The sequence below is a fragment of the Poecilia reticulata genome, chromosome 4 (genome assembly GCF_904066995.2).
Source record: "Poecilia reticulata chromosome 4, P_reticulata-male-v2, whole genome shotgun sequence".
NCBI classification, from domain to species: Eukaryota; Metazoa; Chordata; class Actinopteri; order Cyprinodontiformes; family Poeciliidae; genus Poecilia; species Poecilia reticulata.
In genome coordinates this window covers 25,242,316-25,260,761 of record NC_088833.1, presented here as the reverse complement: position 1 = coordinate 25,260,761, position 18,446 = coordinate 25,242,316, and the positions used below count along the sequence as shown (strand labels likewise).

General features: G+C 43.5%; 1 protein-coding gene across 3 annotated transcripts in view; it reads right to left on the bottom strand.

Annotated features, from left to right (window-relative positions):
* Positions 1–18,446, bottom strand: part of LOC103463819 (capping protein, Arp2/3 and myosin-I linker protein 3-like) — a 40,610-nt gene that overhangs the window by 21,602 nt on the left and 562 nt on the right. For all 3 annotated transcript variants that reach the window (XM_008407424.3, XM_008407425.3, XM_081606552.1), the window contains exons 2-16: positions 13,431–13,525; positions 10,041–10,091; positions 9,871–9,930; positions 9,141–9,262; positions 8,623–8,717; positions 8,234–8,304; positions 8,032–8,105; positions 7,879–7,954; positions 4,669–4,757; positions 3,867–3,961; positions 2,871–2,957; positions 1,679–1,788; positions 1,492–1,569; positions 1,326–1,402; positions 158–262 (exon numbers count right to left, since the gene is read on the bottom strand). In XM_008407424.3, the coding sequence (XP_008405646.2) occupies positions 158–262; positions 1,326–1,402; positions 1,492–1,569; positions 1,679–1,788; positions 2,871–2,957; positions 3,867–3,961; positions 4,669–4,757; positions 7,879–7,954; positions 8,032–8,105; positions 8,234–8,304; positions 8,623–8,717; positions 9,141–9,262; positions 9,871–9,930; positions 10,041–10,091; positions 13,431–13,525 (1,285 nt within the window). The remainder of the gene's footprint in view (positions 1–157; positions 263–1,325; positions 1,403–1,491; positions 1,570–1,678; positions 1,789–2,870; positions 2,958–3,866; positions 3,962–4,668; positions 4,758–7,878; positions 7,955–8,031; positions 8,106–8,233; positions 8,305–8,622; positions 8,718–9,140; positions 9,263–9,870; positions 9,931–10,040; positions 10,092–13,430; positions 13,526–18,446) is intronic.

The following is an 18,446-nucleotide window of genomic DNA, read 5'->3' as shown; positions in this document are numbered from 1 at the left end:
ATCACAAAGCGATTGAAAAAGAAAACGAGAGTTAAATACGGACCTGATTGGCGCGGCTTCACACATCCAGTTGCTTCCTTTTTGCTTCCTTCGCAGCGGACCCGAGATAAAAGAGCTGCGACTCGAGTAAAGAAATGGAAGATGACATGTCAGATACCTCAGAACGTCGGGGGGCAGCTTCATAGAGGCGAGGCTGACATGAGTGAGGCTGAAGGCCGAGCTGAAGAACTGACGGAACAACGGCAGCGTATCCTTCACTTTCCTGTGACATCAGGGGAAGAACAGGGAGGATCAAAGAGGAGTAATGCAGAGATGAGGTGAAGCGAGCTCCACGCAGGAGGAGATGAAGTCACTTCAGTTAAATGCTAGATAATTATGAGTGCGGCCGCGAGAGCGCAGACACAGAATGACAATTACACCTTATGAGGAAGTAGGGGCAGCAGGAGGGGTCAAATGACTTATTGGCTGGCTAAAATATTCAAGATTCTCTCAGAAAGTTCAAAGAGAAATCTGAGTTTAAATACGGAGGACAGAAAGAAACCACAAAGTTCCAGCGATTCACTCCTAGACTCGCTTTGAGGAGATGAATGTGAGTAAATCAGTGAACGAAATGGTGGTAAAAGGCGGCAAAAAATCAATTGGATACATATCCGACTGTTTTCAAAGGCTGAATGGTCATGCCGCAATTTATCCAACTTTTATGTCGTTGACATGACATGCGTCATCGTTCTGCACCAGAAAAAAGCCAGACGCGGTAAATCCGGATGGCGGAAAACGATGATTATGTAATTAAGAAAGAAGTCTGTTCCCCCAGAGAGCATTACAACACAATCCCACCACTCCTGGTCCTGACTGCACTTCCAGACAGAGGCTGCTGCGGTCAACGCTCCACAGAAGGCCGTCACCATTAGCTGTGCTTACTTCTTATCTGCTTTCTTCAGGTTGTTTTGTTACAATCCTCTCAGCTCTCATTGTTGAATAAACTTAAAAATCGATCCATAAACAGCTCCGCCCGTTACTACCTGGGTAAACAATGCGCTTCTTTGGGAAGCTGTGCGCTCGGGTTTAGTTAGTAGTATGAACAACCATGACAAAAAGTCGTATTTCAGAAAAAAAATAAATACATTGCGCATGAAGACCTGCTGTGTGAACGAAGCCAAGTGTCAGAATGGACCAGTTCAAGTTTCTCTCCCTCTAACCTGGACGAGATCTTCCCAGAAAACAGTAAATAACTCCAGAATATAAAAAGTTCTCGGAATACTTTCGCAAGGCATCGTCTATCTTCCTACGCCTGGCGTCAAGGTGATGTTAAAGACGTGACTAACCTGTGCGAGAAGGTATTTTTGGACAGATTGAGAAAGGAAAGATCAGCGCAACACCCCCTCAGAAGAGCCCCAAATAGCTGCATGAGACACAGGGCGGGAAGCAGTTAATCTGGGCACGGACAGAAAGGCAAAAAGAGTTTGAGCAGAGCCGGACGCTTCTACTGACAGAGTCGACGGAGCAGTCGGTGGCCGACAGATCCAAGTGGACCAGGCAGTTTGGCTGAGACAAGAAGAGATAAAAGTTCTGCAAACAGAAAGCCAGAGGAACAGAGGCGACACGTTACAGGCTGCAGAGGAGGAAGAGGAGGAGGAGGAGAGCGTGTTCTCGTTTCGGATGGATTGTGCTGTCTGACCGAGGCGTCCTCCCCTGAGAGGACCCCGGGGTTCTTGCTCAGGTCCAGGTGCAGGAGGGAGTTGGAGTATTCATCGCTGGAGCACAGAGCCTGAGAGAGAGACACGACGCCTGAGAGACAGAGACAGGCAGAGATAGAGAGAGAGAGAGAGAAAAACAAGGGCAGATGAGAGGCTATGATATTAAGAGACTGGGAATCCTCTCAAAACATTTACGTTCGTACATTATTCATGCGGATCTTAGAGCAGAGGGTATCAGTGAATGTTATGGGAAGCAGAACAATTCAATGCAATATTTAAATTCTCCACTGGGTGCAGGGAACAGGAACAGGAGACGTGCAGCCTGCAGGGCAGTGCTCAGCATCGTGAGTCAACCTGGAGTTGTAGCAGGACAAAAAACACGAGACATCGAAGCTCCTGTGGGGCGATAACCTGCAGCTCGGAGGGTTTTACCTCCTCTAACCCGCAGCGTGGGTTCTGTTCAGGAAAATTAGCTAACCTTGTGCAGGGTTTGGTCAGATTCTGTGTTTTGTCAAGCTAGGACTGAACTCATACTTTCCTAACTTAAGGGTGTTTTCCCACCTAATAGTCCAGTAGACTCGGTTTGTTTGGGGACCAAAATTTCAACATTTGTTTCGTTTTCAGCTTCACTTTCACACTGCACTGTCTCAAACCCTTTGAGCAACTCCCCCCCTCGCCTGTGGGGGCGCTGCGCCAAGAACTACTGAAGGAAACGACACAAAGACCTCTGAAGAAGTCACGAGCGCAACTTCCTTCTTCATGAAACGTAAACAAAAATGGAATGGCGTCAGATTTTAGTGGTTGTAGGATTTCCCTTTTGTCTTTAATAAATGATAATAAGCCATTTCTTATGCTTATCGTGTTTGTTTTGGCTGCATTTACCCAGAATGCCCTGCGATATAGTCCACTTTTGGAGCGGTCTCCGTTTGTCAGCTTGCGTTCACATGTGCATTCTGACCACACCAGAGTTCACTTGAATCGAACCGAGACAGGGTTTTGTAGGTGGAGTTAGCTTGTTTGGTCTGCGTCAGAGTTCGATTTCGGATTAACACTTCCCCAAACAAACCAGACTTTCTACACAAGTGGACCAGAGACTAAAGCATACGAAACAGGGCCAGTGTGAGTGCACCCTAAGATGTAGTCAAGGCAACAGAGAAGTAAAGAGGGACTAACCCCTTGACGTAAGTGAAGTCTTGGACAGGTTGAGGAGACGAAGCCCCTTGCTAAGGCGACTCACCTGCTGGATTAAGCTGGACACACCTGCAGCATTCACAGAAACACAAAAACTAGCTTAACATACAAAAACATACATTGTAAAAGACGAGATCTTTGGACCGTTAATCATGTAATGGACACTTAATATGAAAAAAGATTAATAGTAGTTTAACAGAACATAAGAAAACAATATTTAAGAAATATTTGATTAAAGCTGCACATAAGAATTGGCAAAAGGTAACCAGCCGGTTAAAAAAAATCATTTTCTCTTTTCGTAATCAGTGAAAACATTGAAACACTTGAAACTCGTGCTGACAAAAATCTTTAGTGTGGAAGCTGTTACTGAGAGCCTCAATGTTAGCTACTCAGTTTTAGTAAAGTGTTAAAAAAAGTTTGGAACAACAGATATCTAAAAAGCTAAATAAAAAATATATTTTCAACACTATCCCGACACAAAGCAAAGCTTTTGATTCTCAGTGTACAACAGGAAGGCTCAACATACTGCATCTTTATTCAGGGTTAAGATAAGGATGCTCTTTCCTCGGGAATGCATGTTGCAGAGTCTGCTGTTTTAGCAATGGTGGCCATGCTAAATGCCAGTACAGAATGTAAAATTCAGTTTAAAAACAGTTGAAATATGCCTATAATCATTTTGTTTTAAACAAGTAGAAAGGCTGGCTCTGCTCCAAGTGCAAAAATCAACTACCACTCCTGGCAATGCCAGAAAACAAATGTTTTAAATACAGTTTTGATATTTCTTTATGTCACAGTTCTACCAATCAGCTGAAATCTGTATCGTCAGGCTGCAAAGGTTTACAAAAGTCATAGATCAGAAATGAGCCGCAAAATGACAATTAGTGCATCTCTAGTTTGGATCAAAACAAAACATTCATTAGCATTTAATTTATTTAAGACTCAGTGAATCGTACAGACAGAGGGACGTATTTCTGATACCTTGGTTGTCCAGTGAGTTGTGGGCCAAATTAATGGAGTGGATGACAGAAGCTGGGTTCTCTGAGAGAGCAGTGGCCATCTTCTGAGGGAAGTCTCTGTACACACCCACACGCACACACACGCACACGCACGCACGCACGCACGCACGCACGCACGCACGCACGCACGCACGCACGCACGCACGCACGCAAATAAATCAGAACAGTTTTTAATTGATTGAATCAATTCATTTGTTGAGATGTTTGATTTATGAACATATAATAGGAAAAACACAACTTTTAACACCTTCAAATTACTTAATTTTCTCTGACATAAACTCCAAATCATAAAAACACAAAACAAAGCAATGGAAGGTAAGTTAAATTTCAGAAAGGAGTGGGACAAATGGCTGCACCCATAACATCCAAAACAGCTGTTTCACAAATTTGAGCAAACAACTGCAGGACAAAATAAAACACACGGTCGATCGCACGGCAACACCAAGGCACAATCAGTTCAGAATGGTCATCAATGGTTCTGGACTGCGGGAAGAATCCTCTGTACCCAGATTTGAACAGGAATAACATTAAAACATCCTGCTGGTAACTGGGCTAATGAATAAAAGTGATTTGTGAATAACCAGAAGCATTCTAACAGAAGCGTAAACTTCTGAAGTCTGTTTTGAAGCCGTTTGTGTGGGTCGACAGACTCCTACTGCCTGGTGAACGAACGTTTTTGAAAAGCCCACGACACAAACTTTACATCTTCAGAATTATCCGCAATACTCGGACAAAATGAACACGGTTTGAAAAGAGTAACTCACGATTTCAAGCCGGCATTCTCCAGAGTGATCTCCTCAAGGCTGGAAGATTTGCTGACCGTGTGCAGGACCTGCTCAGTGACCTCTGACCCCTGTTGGTAAGATATAAAAAGTGCAAATCCCTTAAACCGGGTTCAGAGAGATACGCCAGAAACACTGGAAATTCGGTGGAGACATTCAAGCTCACGTAAGTTAGCGAAAAGCACGTGTGAATTTTGATAAATGTATTTTAGGAGGTTGAAATCTTTACAGCACCAGGAGGGAGTGACCTCGTTATGCTCAAACGTGTTTCGTCTGTCTATTCTATGAAGGAACATTCAACACTATCAAAAGATTTGTTTTTTTTCCCTCGGGAAAGGTAATCGAGTTTCTGCACGTAATTTGGATTTTTATTTTTAAATACTCGTCTCAAATTGAAGAAAAGTCTGGAAGAATTCAGAAGAGGAGTTCAAACAGAGGAAGGCCTGGAGATCAGACGCCTCCTGATGCCAGACGACTGTCTCATCACAGGACGGGCCTGGAGGAACTCCAGGTGGGTCGGGCGGCATTTGCTTCCTCAGAACCAGCCTGGGCTCCTGCTCCCGGTTCTGCCAGCTCTCTTGGCCCCGATTCTCTTGGCTGAAAGGACCATCAGCCTTTGGTCACAGCTGCTGTTTGCTAACAGAGGTAACTCTGCTGCTCGAATGCATCATGGCTGCTTTGTCATTCAGAGCAGAACTGAAATTGTTTTTAAAAAGTATCTTAAAAGTATCAATACCAATACTGATAGTGACATATTTTTATTATTTTCAAATCCGAGGCCATGGTCTTGAGCCGGAAAAGGGTAGAGTGCCTTCTCCGGGTCAGGGGGGTCGTCCTGCCTCAAGTGGAGGAGTTTAAGTATCTGGGGATCTTGTTCACGAATGAGGGAAGAAGGGAACGGGAGGTCGACAGGCGGATTGGGGCAGCGTCTACTGTGAAGCGGGCGCTGTACCGGTCCGTCATGGTGAAGAGAGAGCTGAGCCAAAAAGCAAAGCTCTCGATTTACCGGTCGATCTACGTTCCCACCCTCATCTATGGTCATGAGCTTTGGGTCATGACCGAAAGAACGAGATCATGGGTACAAGCGGCCGAAATGGGTTTCCTCCGCAGGGTGGCTGGGCTCTCCCTTAGAGATAGGGTGAGAAGCTCGGTCATCCGGGAGGGACTCAGAGTAGAGCCGCTGCTCCTCCACGTCGAGAGGAGCCAGTTGAGGTGGCTCGGGCATCTGGTAAGGATGCCTCCTGGACGCCTCCCTGGTGAGGTGTTCCGGGCACGTCCCACCGGGAGGAGGCCTCGGGGAAGACCCAGGACACGCTGGAGGGATTATGTCTCTCGGCTGGCCTGGGAACGCCTTGGGATTCCCCCGGAGGAGCTGGAAGAAGTGGCTGGGGAGAGGGAAGTCTGGGCCTCCCTTCTGAAGCTGCTGCCCCCGCGACCCGACCCCGGATAAGCGGAAGAAAATGGATGGATGGATGGATGGATGGTTTGATGTATCATTAACTTGCAGGTGTTGTTTCTTTAATTACTTTGTTAGAACGTAGGATATAATTTGGACAGAGTTTATATCAGTCTACAAATTACTTTAAGAACACTTTAAACAGAAAAAAAAGAAGAAAAAAAAGCTTCTGCACACTTTTTCCTAAATTAATAAAATTATGATTCGAGAGCAAATCAAAACAAAATCATTTTTTTAGGTAGCGTTGAGACACTGCAACACAAATTAAAATAAAATTTCATGATGGAATCTGAACCTAATGTATTGATCTTACCACTCTAGTATCGATCCGATACTGATACCAACTCGTTATCGGTATTATCAATGTAGGACAACGATCTGTCCTCCTCTACCTTCGGTCAGATAGTCAGTCCATTGCTGTCTCGGCACTCAGAAGTGGAAAGCGGTGTTTCTGCCACGTGTTTTCAGAGCACGATGTCACACCAAGGCCGAAGCAGAATTGTTAGAGACTCAAACTGCTTTTTACCTTCCCAGAGTGAGAATATTTCAAACAAAACTCTGTTTCCTTCTGGTTGGAGCAGCACAATACTTCAAGGTCTACTGAATGCACTAGGCAGAGACCCAGGCTTAGACTCTAACCACAGAAAAAAAAACACAGCATTTTTGCCCTTATTTAAGGGTGGAAGGCTGGGTTCGCCCTGGACATGTCGCCAGTCCGTCACAGGGCAACACAGAGACAAACAACCACATTGACACGTAAGGGCAATTTAGACAGAGCAATTTATCTAAAAGTAGCTGTGTTTCCATTACAAATGTGCAAAAATCTTTGCCTATATTCTGATAATGTCAAAAAAAATTATTTTCCTATTGCGGTATTTTCATTAAAGAAGACGTGAAATTAAAATCAGGTGTGAATTTGTTTTTTCACACGATAAGTCCTTAAAAATCATGGCAGTGACTGATGTAAACATGATGTTATGTTCATAACTCAGACATGGCGCTGGCTTTCTTCATCTATCAGCCAATCAGAGGAGACGTCGGCGTTTTATTCAGGTGTTTGAGCATCAAGCCCATCGTGGCTGGGAGCGACTTTGTATGCGCCGCTTTGGGGAAATTGCAGCCTGTGATTTTACACAAGAGCTATGGATTCAACACGTTTGAATGACACACAACTTTTTCTGAACTGAGCGGTGTTGCGAGAGATCTGGTGGAGCCAGCTGCACATTGTAAAAAAATAAAAACACAAATTAGACTACTTTCTGTTGTCATTTCTGTTGTTTCTGTCAGTAGTAACACCCAGCTGTTGATCACATGATCGTGTGATGCGAGAAACGTGTTTCTATTGCAGTTTTGCGAAATACATCTATCATACAAGCCCAACTACCTTTTATAGAACAACTTGAGTTTTTTCAATATTTCCATTAAGCAAATTCATTTTTCTCCCCCAATTTGCACAATTTTATGGTGAGTGGAAACGCAGCTGGTCATGTTTTTGGTCTTTGTGAGAAACCCAGAGCGGCCAATGTGAACCCACACATTCAGGTGCGTGTCGCCCTCTTTGCATTGGCGTTAAATAAAAATGTAATCCTGACAGAAATGCACAAAAATCAACTTTCCCTGTAATAGAAATCACTCCCCAGAGAAGGATCATCTACTTATTTTAAAGGTTATATATAAGATTGATTGACCTATGAATATTAAAACAGCTGAATGCAGCTTAACTCCAACACACTTACTATGCGAAGGTCTCTGCAGTACAGTTTGGTGAACCAGGTGTTATATGCCATGGATGCAACAATCACCGCCAAATCCCTGGAAAAGACGAAAACGGCATAAACGGAGCGTCGTACTTTAGAGTCTAAAGCTCTCTGTCATCTTTTGTCACCGACCTGCTCTCCAAGTGGCTGAAGTCCAGCAGGTTAAACTCTCGGCTGTCCTGGGAGTGATAGATAGTGTCCACATCCTAGGAGCAATTTTACCCGTGAGCCTCTTTGTCTGCAATGTACGACCACTCATTTTGCGCTCGGCGCCATACAGTATGTAATACTAAAAGCACTCACAGTGGCACCGACACAGTCCCACAGCTCTTACCCACTGCACTTCCTCCTTGCAGCTGATGCCATTATAGTCGCACAGAGCAGCGTAGGTCTCTGAGAAGCCTCCTGAGGGAGGCAGGCGGGAGGAAAACAAACAAGAGAGAGCAGCAAAAGAAAAAAAATGAGGAATGATGTGAACAGCTGCTTCTTTCAGCCATAAAGGAGAAAATGCACATGCAAACATTCGTCCCAATTATCAATCTTTCATTTAGGCAGCGGCTTTAAAGAGAACATCTGGGAGAGCGATGCTGAAGTGTGCGTCTGCCAGCTTCCTCTTGAGCCTGCCAAAGCCGTCGACACTTGCTCGCGTCGCCGTGTGTGCGGCTCCACGTGTTTTTTGCCGGTGTGCAAATTCTCCCGCTTGATGATAACGTCTGTATTTACCACAGGCCCTCTGGGTTTCCACTGAAGTCTCCGAGCTGGGCGAATATTTCCTGCTGCCCTCCGAAAGGTCGCTGTCTGAGTGACAGATGGACGGGCTGCCAGCACACAAAGAAACACAGATACTGTATGGGCTCGTCTATCTTTTTGATAATTGTGCAAATAAATGTCATGCGTCTTCAGTGCTCTGGTATATCAAACGATGCGCAGACGTGTGGTGACTAGGCATGGGCTGGTATTGAGATATACTCCGGTTTTGAAAAGTCACAGTTTCAAAACTGCCAATATCTCCTAGCCCCAACTATCAGAGATGCACCGATTCAGGTGTATATAAATTTTTTCTTTAATCTGGGCGGTTATTCTCTGATTTGTGTCATTATTTTCCTTGATTAGTCTATGGTCACACATATTTTGGGTAGAAATATCAGTGACCACAGTTTCTCATTCTGTGGGAGTCTCTGGCCGGCCCATGTCTGGTGACGACTAGCTCAGATTTTCTCTTTCAGGACGGGAGTACTTACGCAAAGATGGAGTTGTTGAATATTCGCGACAGGGCGAAATTAATATGGCTGACCACATGATTGAGGTGTTCGCGGGACTCGAACCTCAGGGTGTAACCAGTCTTGTCGGTGTCGATAATAACCTGCACAAAAAAATGCGAGAAAAACAAAATACAAAAATGCATAATTAAAAAGAAAAGTTTTTTTTCCCCCCAACAATCCAAAATCTCGAGCCACTTCCAGCTGTGAGAATCCATGTACGATTTGTAAGCTTTTCCTTGTCTTTCACTCAGCACCGACAAACCAGAACATTTTCATTACTTATTTTGTAGCAAGTTACAATGGAAATATTATAAACACTTTTCACACGGCGCTACACACTGCGCTGCTTGCTGCATGTCAAAACAGCTCTTCACTCTCACTCCCCCCTCTCCCCCCTCCTGAGTGGAGTCTAAAAATCAACCATCAAGCACTCAGCCTCAAAGCGAGCAATGGAGGAACGAGCTGAGACTTTATGGAAGAAAAAGAAAAAATCACTAAATTTGGAAACAAATGAAGAAATAATAATAAAAAAAGTTTAATCACATTCCTCCACAAAAAATACAAAGAAGTCTCTGTATTTTCCAGGTAACTGACGTAGTTCTGCCTTGAAGGCCAGCGTGATGTAAGTGTGAACACAGACACAAACAGCAGTGGCAGTATTGTGAAGAAAGAGAGAGAGAGAGAGAAAAGCAGAGTGTGGTTCACTCACCTGGTGATCAGGGTGAGAATTCAAAGCTCGAATCTCCAAGAAGTTGAAAGTGGTTTCTACCTGTTGTCAAAGATACATTTCAGAAAGTAATGACTCCGGTTGGAAATGAAGCTAAAAAAAAAAAAAAGACCTCACACTGAATATTTATTTGAGAAAGCAGTAAGAAGCACCTTAGCTGGAATCTTTGGAGCCAGGAAATAGAGACGCCATGTTGCGAGGACCTTACAAAAAAAAAAAAAAAGAAGAAATAAAGCAAATTAGATTGAATGAAGATTGTGGAAAGGTTCGCTGCACATTCACGCTCCGCACAGGGAGGAAACGGTCCGAGGAGTTTCCATGGTAATGATAGGAAGCATATGCTCTTGTATCGATCCAGCTAAAAGCTCTTCAATGTCAGTGACACTTCAACATCCTGTGATGCAGGCTGAGAAACGGCAAAGCCTTACAGTATATATACATATATTTTTTTACACGCTGCTGCAAAGACCGGATGTGATTCTATTAGCTTTACATTGATTTTGCTGCAAAAAAAAAAAAAAAAGAAAAGTGGCATGTGTGTTTATTTTGAGAAAAGCCACTCCTGGTGGGCACAGTGACCAAATTTGGTTTGTGTATTTCTCCCCAGGGAAGAACTAAAAAAAATTCAGAACTGAAAAAAAAAAAAAAAAAAAAAAAAAAAAAAAAAAAAAACGTCTTCCTCCAACCATCAAGCCAATGCATTTGTGCTAAAAATAGTAAATCTGATTATGCAGTGTCAGAATGCCAGATTACTGTTTTTAGATCAATGCAAATTTATAGAGTGTGTACATGGAAGAACACAACTCGCTCCTCCGTCTGTATGAATGACCGAAGCTCCTCTGTGCCTTGCAGAGGCATTCATGAGCTTCAGGATATACTCTACATCGCCAAGTGTATTGTGCCACTTGCCAATAAACAAACATATGAACTTTAATGACGGCCCATTCTTATTACAAAGACTTTAATCGGGTGTCTGGCTCACTGTTAGCTGCAGTAACAGCTGCAACTCCTCTTTGAAGGGCAATAACCAGGTTGACAGGAAAAATCTCAGCATTCCTCCAGGTCAGTATCGATGTTCGATGAGACGGCTCGCAGTTTCCACTCCAATCCACCCCAAAAACGCTGGATCAGGTCGAGGTCAGGACTGCTGACCAATCAGGTTCTTCACCGCAAACTCACCATCTTCTAACTATTTCCAAAGCATAAAGTGGTGTAAGATGCCTTGGTATGCTGAAGCATTAAGACGTCTTTTCACTGGAGTCCAAGATCAACTCCTGAGAAACAGGATTATCCCTTCTGAACCAAACCTTTCACCTTGAGACAAGCGAGTCAGGCAAAAGTCGTTTTCACAGATTCAGACCCATCCCTTAGATTGCCAGACAGAGAGGCGTGATTGGTTATTTGTCCAGAGAACACATCTCCATTGCTCTAGAGTCCAGTGGCAGCAGGTTTACACCACCGCGTCTGACGGTGACTGAAGCTGCTTGGCCATGGAAATAATGAGGTCTGCAGCTATTGACTGAAGACTTCTGCGAAACACGTTTGCGTAATGAACCCTCCGGTCCAAATGCGATCAAGCCTCTGAGAGACGGAGCTTCTATATTTGCAAACACACCTTTCCAAAAGAATAAAGTCAGTGTGTCTCGCTTCATCGAGGCAAACAAAGGGGAGTGATTCTTTGGCATTTTGTTGCTTGCCGCCAGCCCCTGAGTCCTGCCCTCTGCTACGTCTCTTCTCCTCTTCTGCTCCGTCGCTTCCAATCATTTACTCTATTCTCTCGGACGGTCCCCCGCTTAAAATACCCTTTCCACCCCCCTACTGCAGGACAAAGCATGCCGACCCACACCCAAATCGACCCCACGCTGTCTATCCCCGGCGAAGAGCGGTAATTAAGTTTAGTGTTCTCGTGCTCTGCTCTCTTGTTTTTTTCGTTGAGAGGAGCTTGACACAGGTCTGTCGGAAGCGTGCACTGACAGCCCTTTTACACCCACACAGCAAAATGTGCCTGTGAGATGGAGAGAAGGAGCGCTGGGTGGGGTGAGGCTGGAGCGGCGCTAGGTGGGAGGGGAGGAATCTGCGGCTCGCTTCAAAGGCTGTCTGAAGGAGTTGATTAGAAAGACCAGATTGGATCACATTACGGTGATGAGTCTGGGTTACAGCGGGCTGTTAAGAGAGTGCGTACGAGTAAATAGAGGTAAATCATGCTGAGGCAGCAGGCGAGAGAGACTCTTATCTGAGCATTTTGCATCAAAAGTACATTCATCATGCTTATGACGTTGTAAAACTCTGCTGCCGGACTGATATTCTAATCTTCTTCTTTTTAGGTCTGAATGTTCAGAGGAAGCTTGTGTCAGAAATGAATTAACGTGACTTGTGGTGATGGAGGGAAACCACTGATCCCATCCTGAAACATGCATCCACTCCACAAGCTGGCTAGCTGGCGTCCTACCTTCCTTAAAACTCCCTATCTTAATGAAATATAAACACATTTATCCTTCCTTTTCCTGTGCCAAATGCCAGGCCAGTGCATTTGATCAGCGTCCAATCTTTTTTTTTTTTCTTCTGTCTTCTGTGTGCGCCCAGCAGGAGTGAGAACCCCTCGCCTTCCAGTTTAGCTTTTGAGAGGACGCAGTAAATGAGACAGGGATTGGAAAGAGATTATGGGGAAATATGTTTTTTTTTTGTGGCAAATACAGAAATCAAAGAGTCTGAATATCAAAAGCTGTGCACGCCGAAACTCTCCCAACTGCCCATTCTCGCCACACGATTATTCATTAAAGTGTCCATTGAGTGAAGCTTTGAGATGCCAAGACGAAGAAGCTCATTTGCTCAAGGAAGGATTGAAGAAGCAACATGAGTCCCTGATAAACAGGAGGGAAACGGCTCTGATTGTACCGCAGTAAAACGCCTCTGTGAGCCGTGTGTGTCTGCGATATGCCTGCGAACGCCCTTCCACCTCGCCCTGCAAGGCGGAGGAGGAGGACCGCGTCTCGCAAAAAAGGCGGCATTCATCCTCGGTCCGGTCCGAGTTCTGGTTCCGCGGTGTGAGAGGATAGCTGCCCCAGATTTTATTTGGATAGCTGGCTCAGCTTCCCCTCGCTCCAGCAGAGATTTCCTTCTCTGCCCCATATTCTCTGATGAAAGAACCCCAGAATCAAAGGCTGCTAAGCACCCCCACTGCTTCCACTTTGTGCCTCACAGACACAGAGGGGATCCATAGGCGCTTCCACAGACGCTGCAGATCCAATATTTATCCTGCCAGGCTGCCAACAGCGCCTGCTGATGTGGGACACCGGCCCTAATGCAGTTAGCATCTGACCGGAGAAGCAAGGCGCTTGCTCTGGCTGGTAAACTGCAAGGAGCTGCTATAATGCCGGCGGAGCTATCAGCACTTTGACAGAGACCCAGCAGGACCGGACTTCAAAGACGCAGAACATACATGGTATATATATGTGGTGGTAATGCTGCTCGGCTTCAGACAACAAGAGTTAAAAGAAAAGGCCCATTAAGTCGGTGCAGATGGGAGAAGAAAGGCAGCTTACCAGAATCCTGTCCTCTGTTTTGCCGTTTTTGGTGTCAAGCTTAATGCTACAAATGAACTTGATGGATGATTTGTCGATAATCTTCCGGATGCTCTCTGTCAGTAAAACCAAGAAACAAACAAATATATTATTAAAATTTTGAGTCATTAGACATTTAGTTGAGATAAACTCCATATTTGGTACATTTATACAGTTGCAATGACATTTTTCAAAGTATTTTAGCAGCTGTGAAGTGTGGTTGTTAAGTGTGGCATGCACTTTGTATTCAGCCCCTTTTAATCTGACTCCCCTAAATCAAATCAATGGTAACCAATTGGCTTTAAAAGTCACTAAATACGAGACCACAATACTAAAATGGTATAAAACTAACACTCCACACACTATATTTTCTTAAACAGGGTCAGGAAAGCTGAGTTGGTCTGTGATAAATAAAGAGCAATCCTCGAAGAAAAGCTGTTAGAGGCTGCAAAAGATTTGTGACTGGGGATAGACGTTCACCTTCCCGCAATACAAAACACACAGCTAAATTTACTGTAGAAAGAGTTCAGACCAGAGCATCGCTGTAGATTAGAATGGCCCAGTCAAAGTCCAGACCTGTAAAGAGTTCAACATTTTTAGCAAAACTTGAAAATGACTGTTCACATATGATCTCCTTCCAGTCTGGTTGACTCACAGGCGCTGGACCCTAATGTATGCAAGTCTTTCCAGATTTTAATTTGTAAAAAATTAAAACTATGCCTAATGCCTCACTACATATCACCATTACAGTTACTTTGTATTGGCCTATCAAATAAAACTCCATAACAATACATGGACGATTGTGGCTGAAACGTGACAAAATGCCTAAAAAGGTTAAAACATGCGATCTTTCAATCTTTCCGGTGCATATTATGTTTGCTAAATCACCTTACTGTCTAGTACCAACGCAGCCTCTACACTGTAGAGACACTTGCATTTCCAACAGCAGCGGTATTATTTTTGTTGAGCCGAAAATGAGACAGAATGTTTACTGTGCAGGATTATTTGAAGACTCTGCTGTCTCCACTCGCTGGTTTTAATTCAGCCGGATTGCCCACAGGAATACGTGGCTAAAAACATTTAGAAAACTAAAAGCGTACACACTTAAGGCTAAAACAACTGGGCCAAAATACAAATAAAGGGACAATGTGACGGTGCAAGATGAAATCTAATTAAACTAGCCAGCAAAGCGAGAGGTCAGACCTGCATTCACGTCTTCAAACAATAACTAAGGCTTGTGTCAAGCTTGACATTTTACTGCGTTTACCGTGACTCTTCAGGTGACACACTGAACAAAAAGATGATACATATGCTTCAAAACTATTAGGAATCTAATTCTATCAGTTTCATTCACACTGTGTGGCAGACAGGATGTGGAGAAGGCTATGTCAAAGATTTAATCTGCTGATTTGGATTTCAGTCAATTCCAATTTCTCTTTAAGAGCAACAACATAATATATGTCGTCATGATGATATATAATCAGCCTTCTAAGCGAATGAGTGGTCCTTATATACTTATATTAGTATAAAACAATTTAAATAAAAGTCGTCGTATATGTGACATTCTGTCTGGTATTTTACGTTTGCGTGTATAGGACGTTTAAAATGGCCAACAATTCAAAATCTAGCCCATTCTCTTGACAGAAAAAGCTTGAAAGAAGCAGCACATAATAGACCTTCACACTAATAGATTTAGCTGACATGTACTGCATTCCTGTAATGTAATCTATTCCTCCAAATGCATTTTCCTTTCTTATAGCTTCTTACATCTCTGAGCTCTGAAGAATGCCAGTCTTCTGTAACAGCATCTACACCGAAGAGTGTTTCTGTAACCTTGAACTAGCAGCCCCTGATGTGGTGCATTCACAGACTGGAGAAAGGTCGGATTTTGAGTTTACGACTTGGTCACAGTGAATGAGCCAGTTGTAGCTTTGCTAATATTTGTGTGGTCATTGACAAGCAAATCTGGATCAGAGTTCTGTGAAACTATTGAACATTCACATCTCTACCATAACATATATATTGTTATTAATTTATTGTCCAGCCTAAGAGACAGCCAGCCGTTCTGATGGCCCCAAATACTGGCTTAGTTTGTTTATTTATGCCTTGGTCCGGCTCTGGTTTTGCTGCAAAACACAAAGTAGCTGCAAATTTTTGGGTAAAGATCAAATTTTCAACATTCATGTCTGACTAACTAATAAGCATAATGCCACAGATGTGGCGAAGGCCTAAAAGCATTTTGAGTTTCTTTTCTTTAAAAAAAGAAAAACTTTCTGGATATGCATTAAATTTGTTTTCTCCGTGAGGGGGCAAACGCGACACCTCAAGAGCGTCACCGTCCACGATTCACAGGGAACTGATTCGGTCAGCCAGCGGCGCCACGGTTTGAATCGTACATACAATACACAGCTCACATGACCTGCCGCTCCAACCCGGCGTCTTTACTCATCGGGTGGCGGGAGCGCACACAGCAGTCGCACGCTGTCACAGAAGCACACAAAAGCACACATTCGCTAGAAGGAATTACATGATTCAGAGTCTCAATTACAGTAGCTGCTCAGCATCCCGACTGACGAGTTTATGAGGAAATCGATAGCAAAGCTGGAGGCTCTGGGATTTGGCTCTGAAGTTCATGCAGTCTGAGAAACAGCCAAGTCTTTCGGGCGCATAATGAGTCTTTGGGAAGAAAAGCATTGTTGATGTTTTGCATCAAGAACTTTATCCCATTTCCTGCAGAGTGCACCGCACTCTACGTTTTCCTACTCTGCTTTGTCAACTGCTTTATGTACGTATACACACTGATGCGGATGAATCTGTTGGCGTCCCTAGGAAAGATAACATAAATCTTAAGAGAAGTACATCTTTTATTGCAGTAGCATAATCTTACTGGAAAAAAATGCAAGCTTTAACTTAGGGTGATTTATTCATTGGGTAAAAATGTCCCACCACAAGTGGAACAATTGTTGCTGCAGCAAACGATCTAATTGAAATAAATGTAGCTGAACCGACTATATATTGGCTTCTAATTAGTCATTTACACATTTTCCTGGAGGATAAATATGATATAACTCAGAGGCTCGTCTTTTAGCAACAGACCACTGTGTTGGGTCAGGAGATATCTTGCCATCACACAAAGTGAGCAGGATGCAAAATAAAAATTAAAAAAAAACTCACAGTGAGAAATCTGCAGCAAAGAGTGGCATCTTAGGGTCACTAAGTCTCCATGACAACCAGTACATACACTCTATATTGGTTGTCTGGAAGGCATGTCAGAAAAATATGCTAAGTTTGCTAACCTCTGCAGGAGGTTGTAACTAAGATCAAACTTTGAGGCAACGAACACTCCTGAGAGGTTTGGTGTAAAATCAAGAAATAATGTGTGGGGAAAGTTTCCCATGCATGTAAAGTTATAGTTTCTTTTTTCAATGTCACCGAAAACCTTGTGAGAGTGCATGGCACCGCAACCTTTTTGAGATACCAGCCAATTTTTGAAAAGATTAAAATTCTCCTTGCTTCTTCCACTGCATCTTTCAGCAGGATTACAATCTGCAACGTGTGGCCAAATCAATTTACAAATGATTGATTTGGGTTAGAAAATTGATCATTACAGCTACTAAAGACGAAATCTTGTGGGATAAGTGGGAGAGAGCGAGCATGAGAGAGGAGTCAGGATAAAACATCCATCTACAGCAAATTTATACTCCATCAATCCATCCATCCAATTCAGGACAGAGAAATATAAATTACAAACTTACCTTTCTAAAAAACTATTTAGAGATCAATCAAAGCCTCAGTATAAAAAAAAGTTGTTTGTTTTTAACATATTAGTTAAAATTGCCATAATAACGAGACAGAAAATCTGTGAAAAAAGACCAAGCTCCTCTGAGATCCTACTGCTATCTACAGAAATACACCACTCAGTCAGAAACAACCATCAGAGCCAGGAGGAAGACATTAGAGCTATGAATCAACCTCATGTATGTGCTGCTTACACCCTCCCCCTTGCTACATGATTTGCTACAATCTGCCACAAATGCTCAGCTAATTTCAACTCGTGTAAACCATATAACTTCCTGTGGTAGAAAAAATAAATAAAAACAACATAAAGACATATCAATACAAGAATAATAATAAAAAACAACAGCAAAAAACATTATTTTTATAACAATTACATACTTGAGGGTTCTTCATTTAAAACTAGTTCACTCAGTGTAAGACAGTGTATTCTAAGGCCTTTTAGATATATTCATTTGAAGTGTCATTAAAACTTTTAGTGAAAGTAATATTTAAACTGTTACTTTAAAACATATACACACAGAGAAAAAAAAAAGATCTCCCGTAATACACGCATTACTCTCTGTTCACCGCACCTCTGTACAAACAGTCCATCCATATTTGTAACTTCAGCTGCTTCCCGGTGACCTTGTGCGGGTCCGCAGGCCACCAGGTGCCTCTCCTGACAGAGAGCGCAGGCGGGGCTGCAGGGGGCGGTGCAGCCCGGCAGGTGACTGAACGCGGGAGCGGGGATTCCACCGGATTAATCATCACAGAGCGCCTAATAGAGCCATTACGAGTAATTAACTCAGCAGCAGAGTCCCTGCCACCCGGAGCATGTGTGCAGGCGGCGCGCGCGAGAGTGCGCGTGTGCGCAATAGCACTGAAATCCGAGCGGAGCTGTGACTTTGACATATGTAAGCTGTTGCTGTTTGACGAGGACAGAAATAAATATTTGAGCATCCTGTGTGCCCCCCGCTTGATTTGTCCAGGGTATGCATATTTTTTTTATATCCCTTCTTCTTCTTGGTAAGGTACGGTGAACATCTGCTCGGTCAGGATCCTCTTTTCTGCACTTTGCGTGCACGAAACAAACATAAACGAGTCGCAAAAATAGAAATAACACCCATTACTACAGAGACATGCGGCTACAGTGGAAAATCGCACTGGAAAAGATGCATCAGTAAAAACGTGCAGGGAAACAACATCCATGAGTGCAAACCG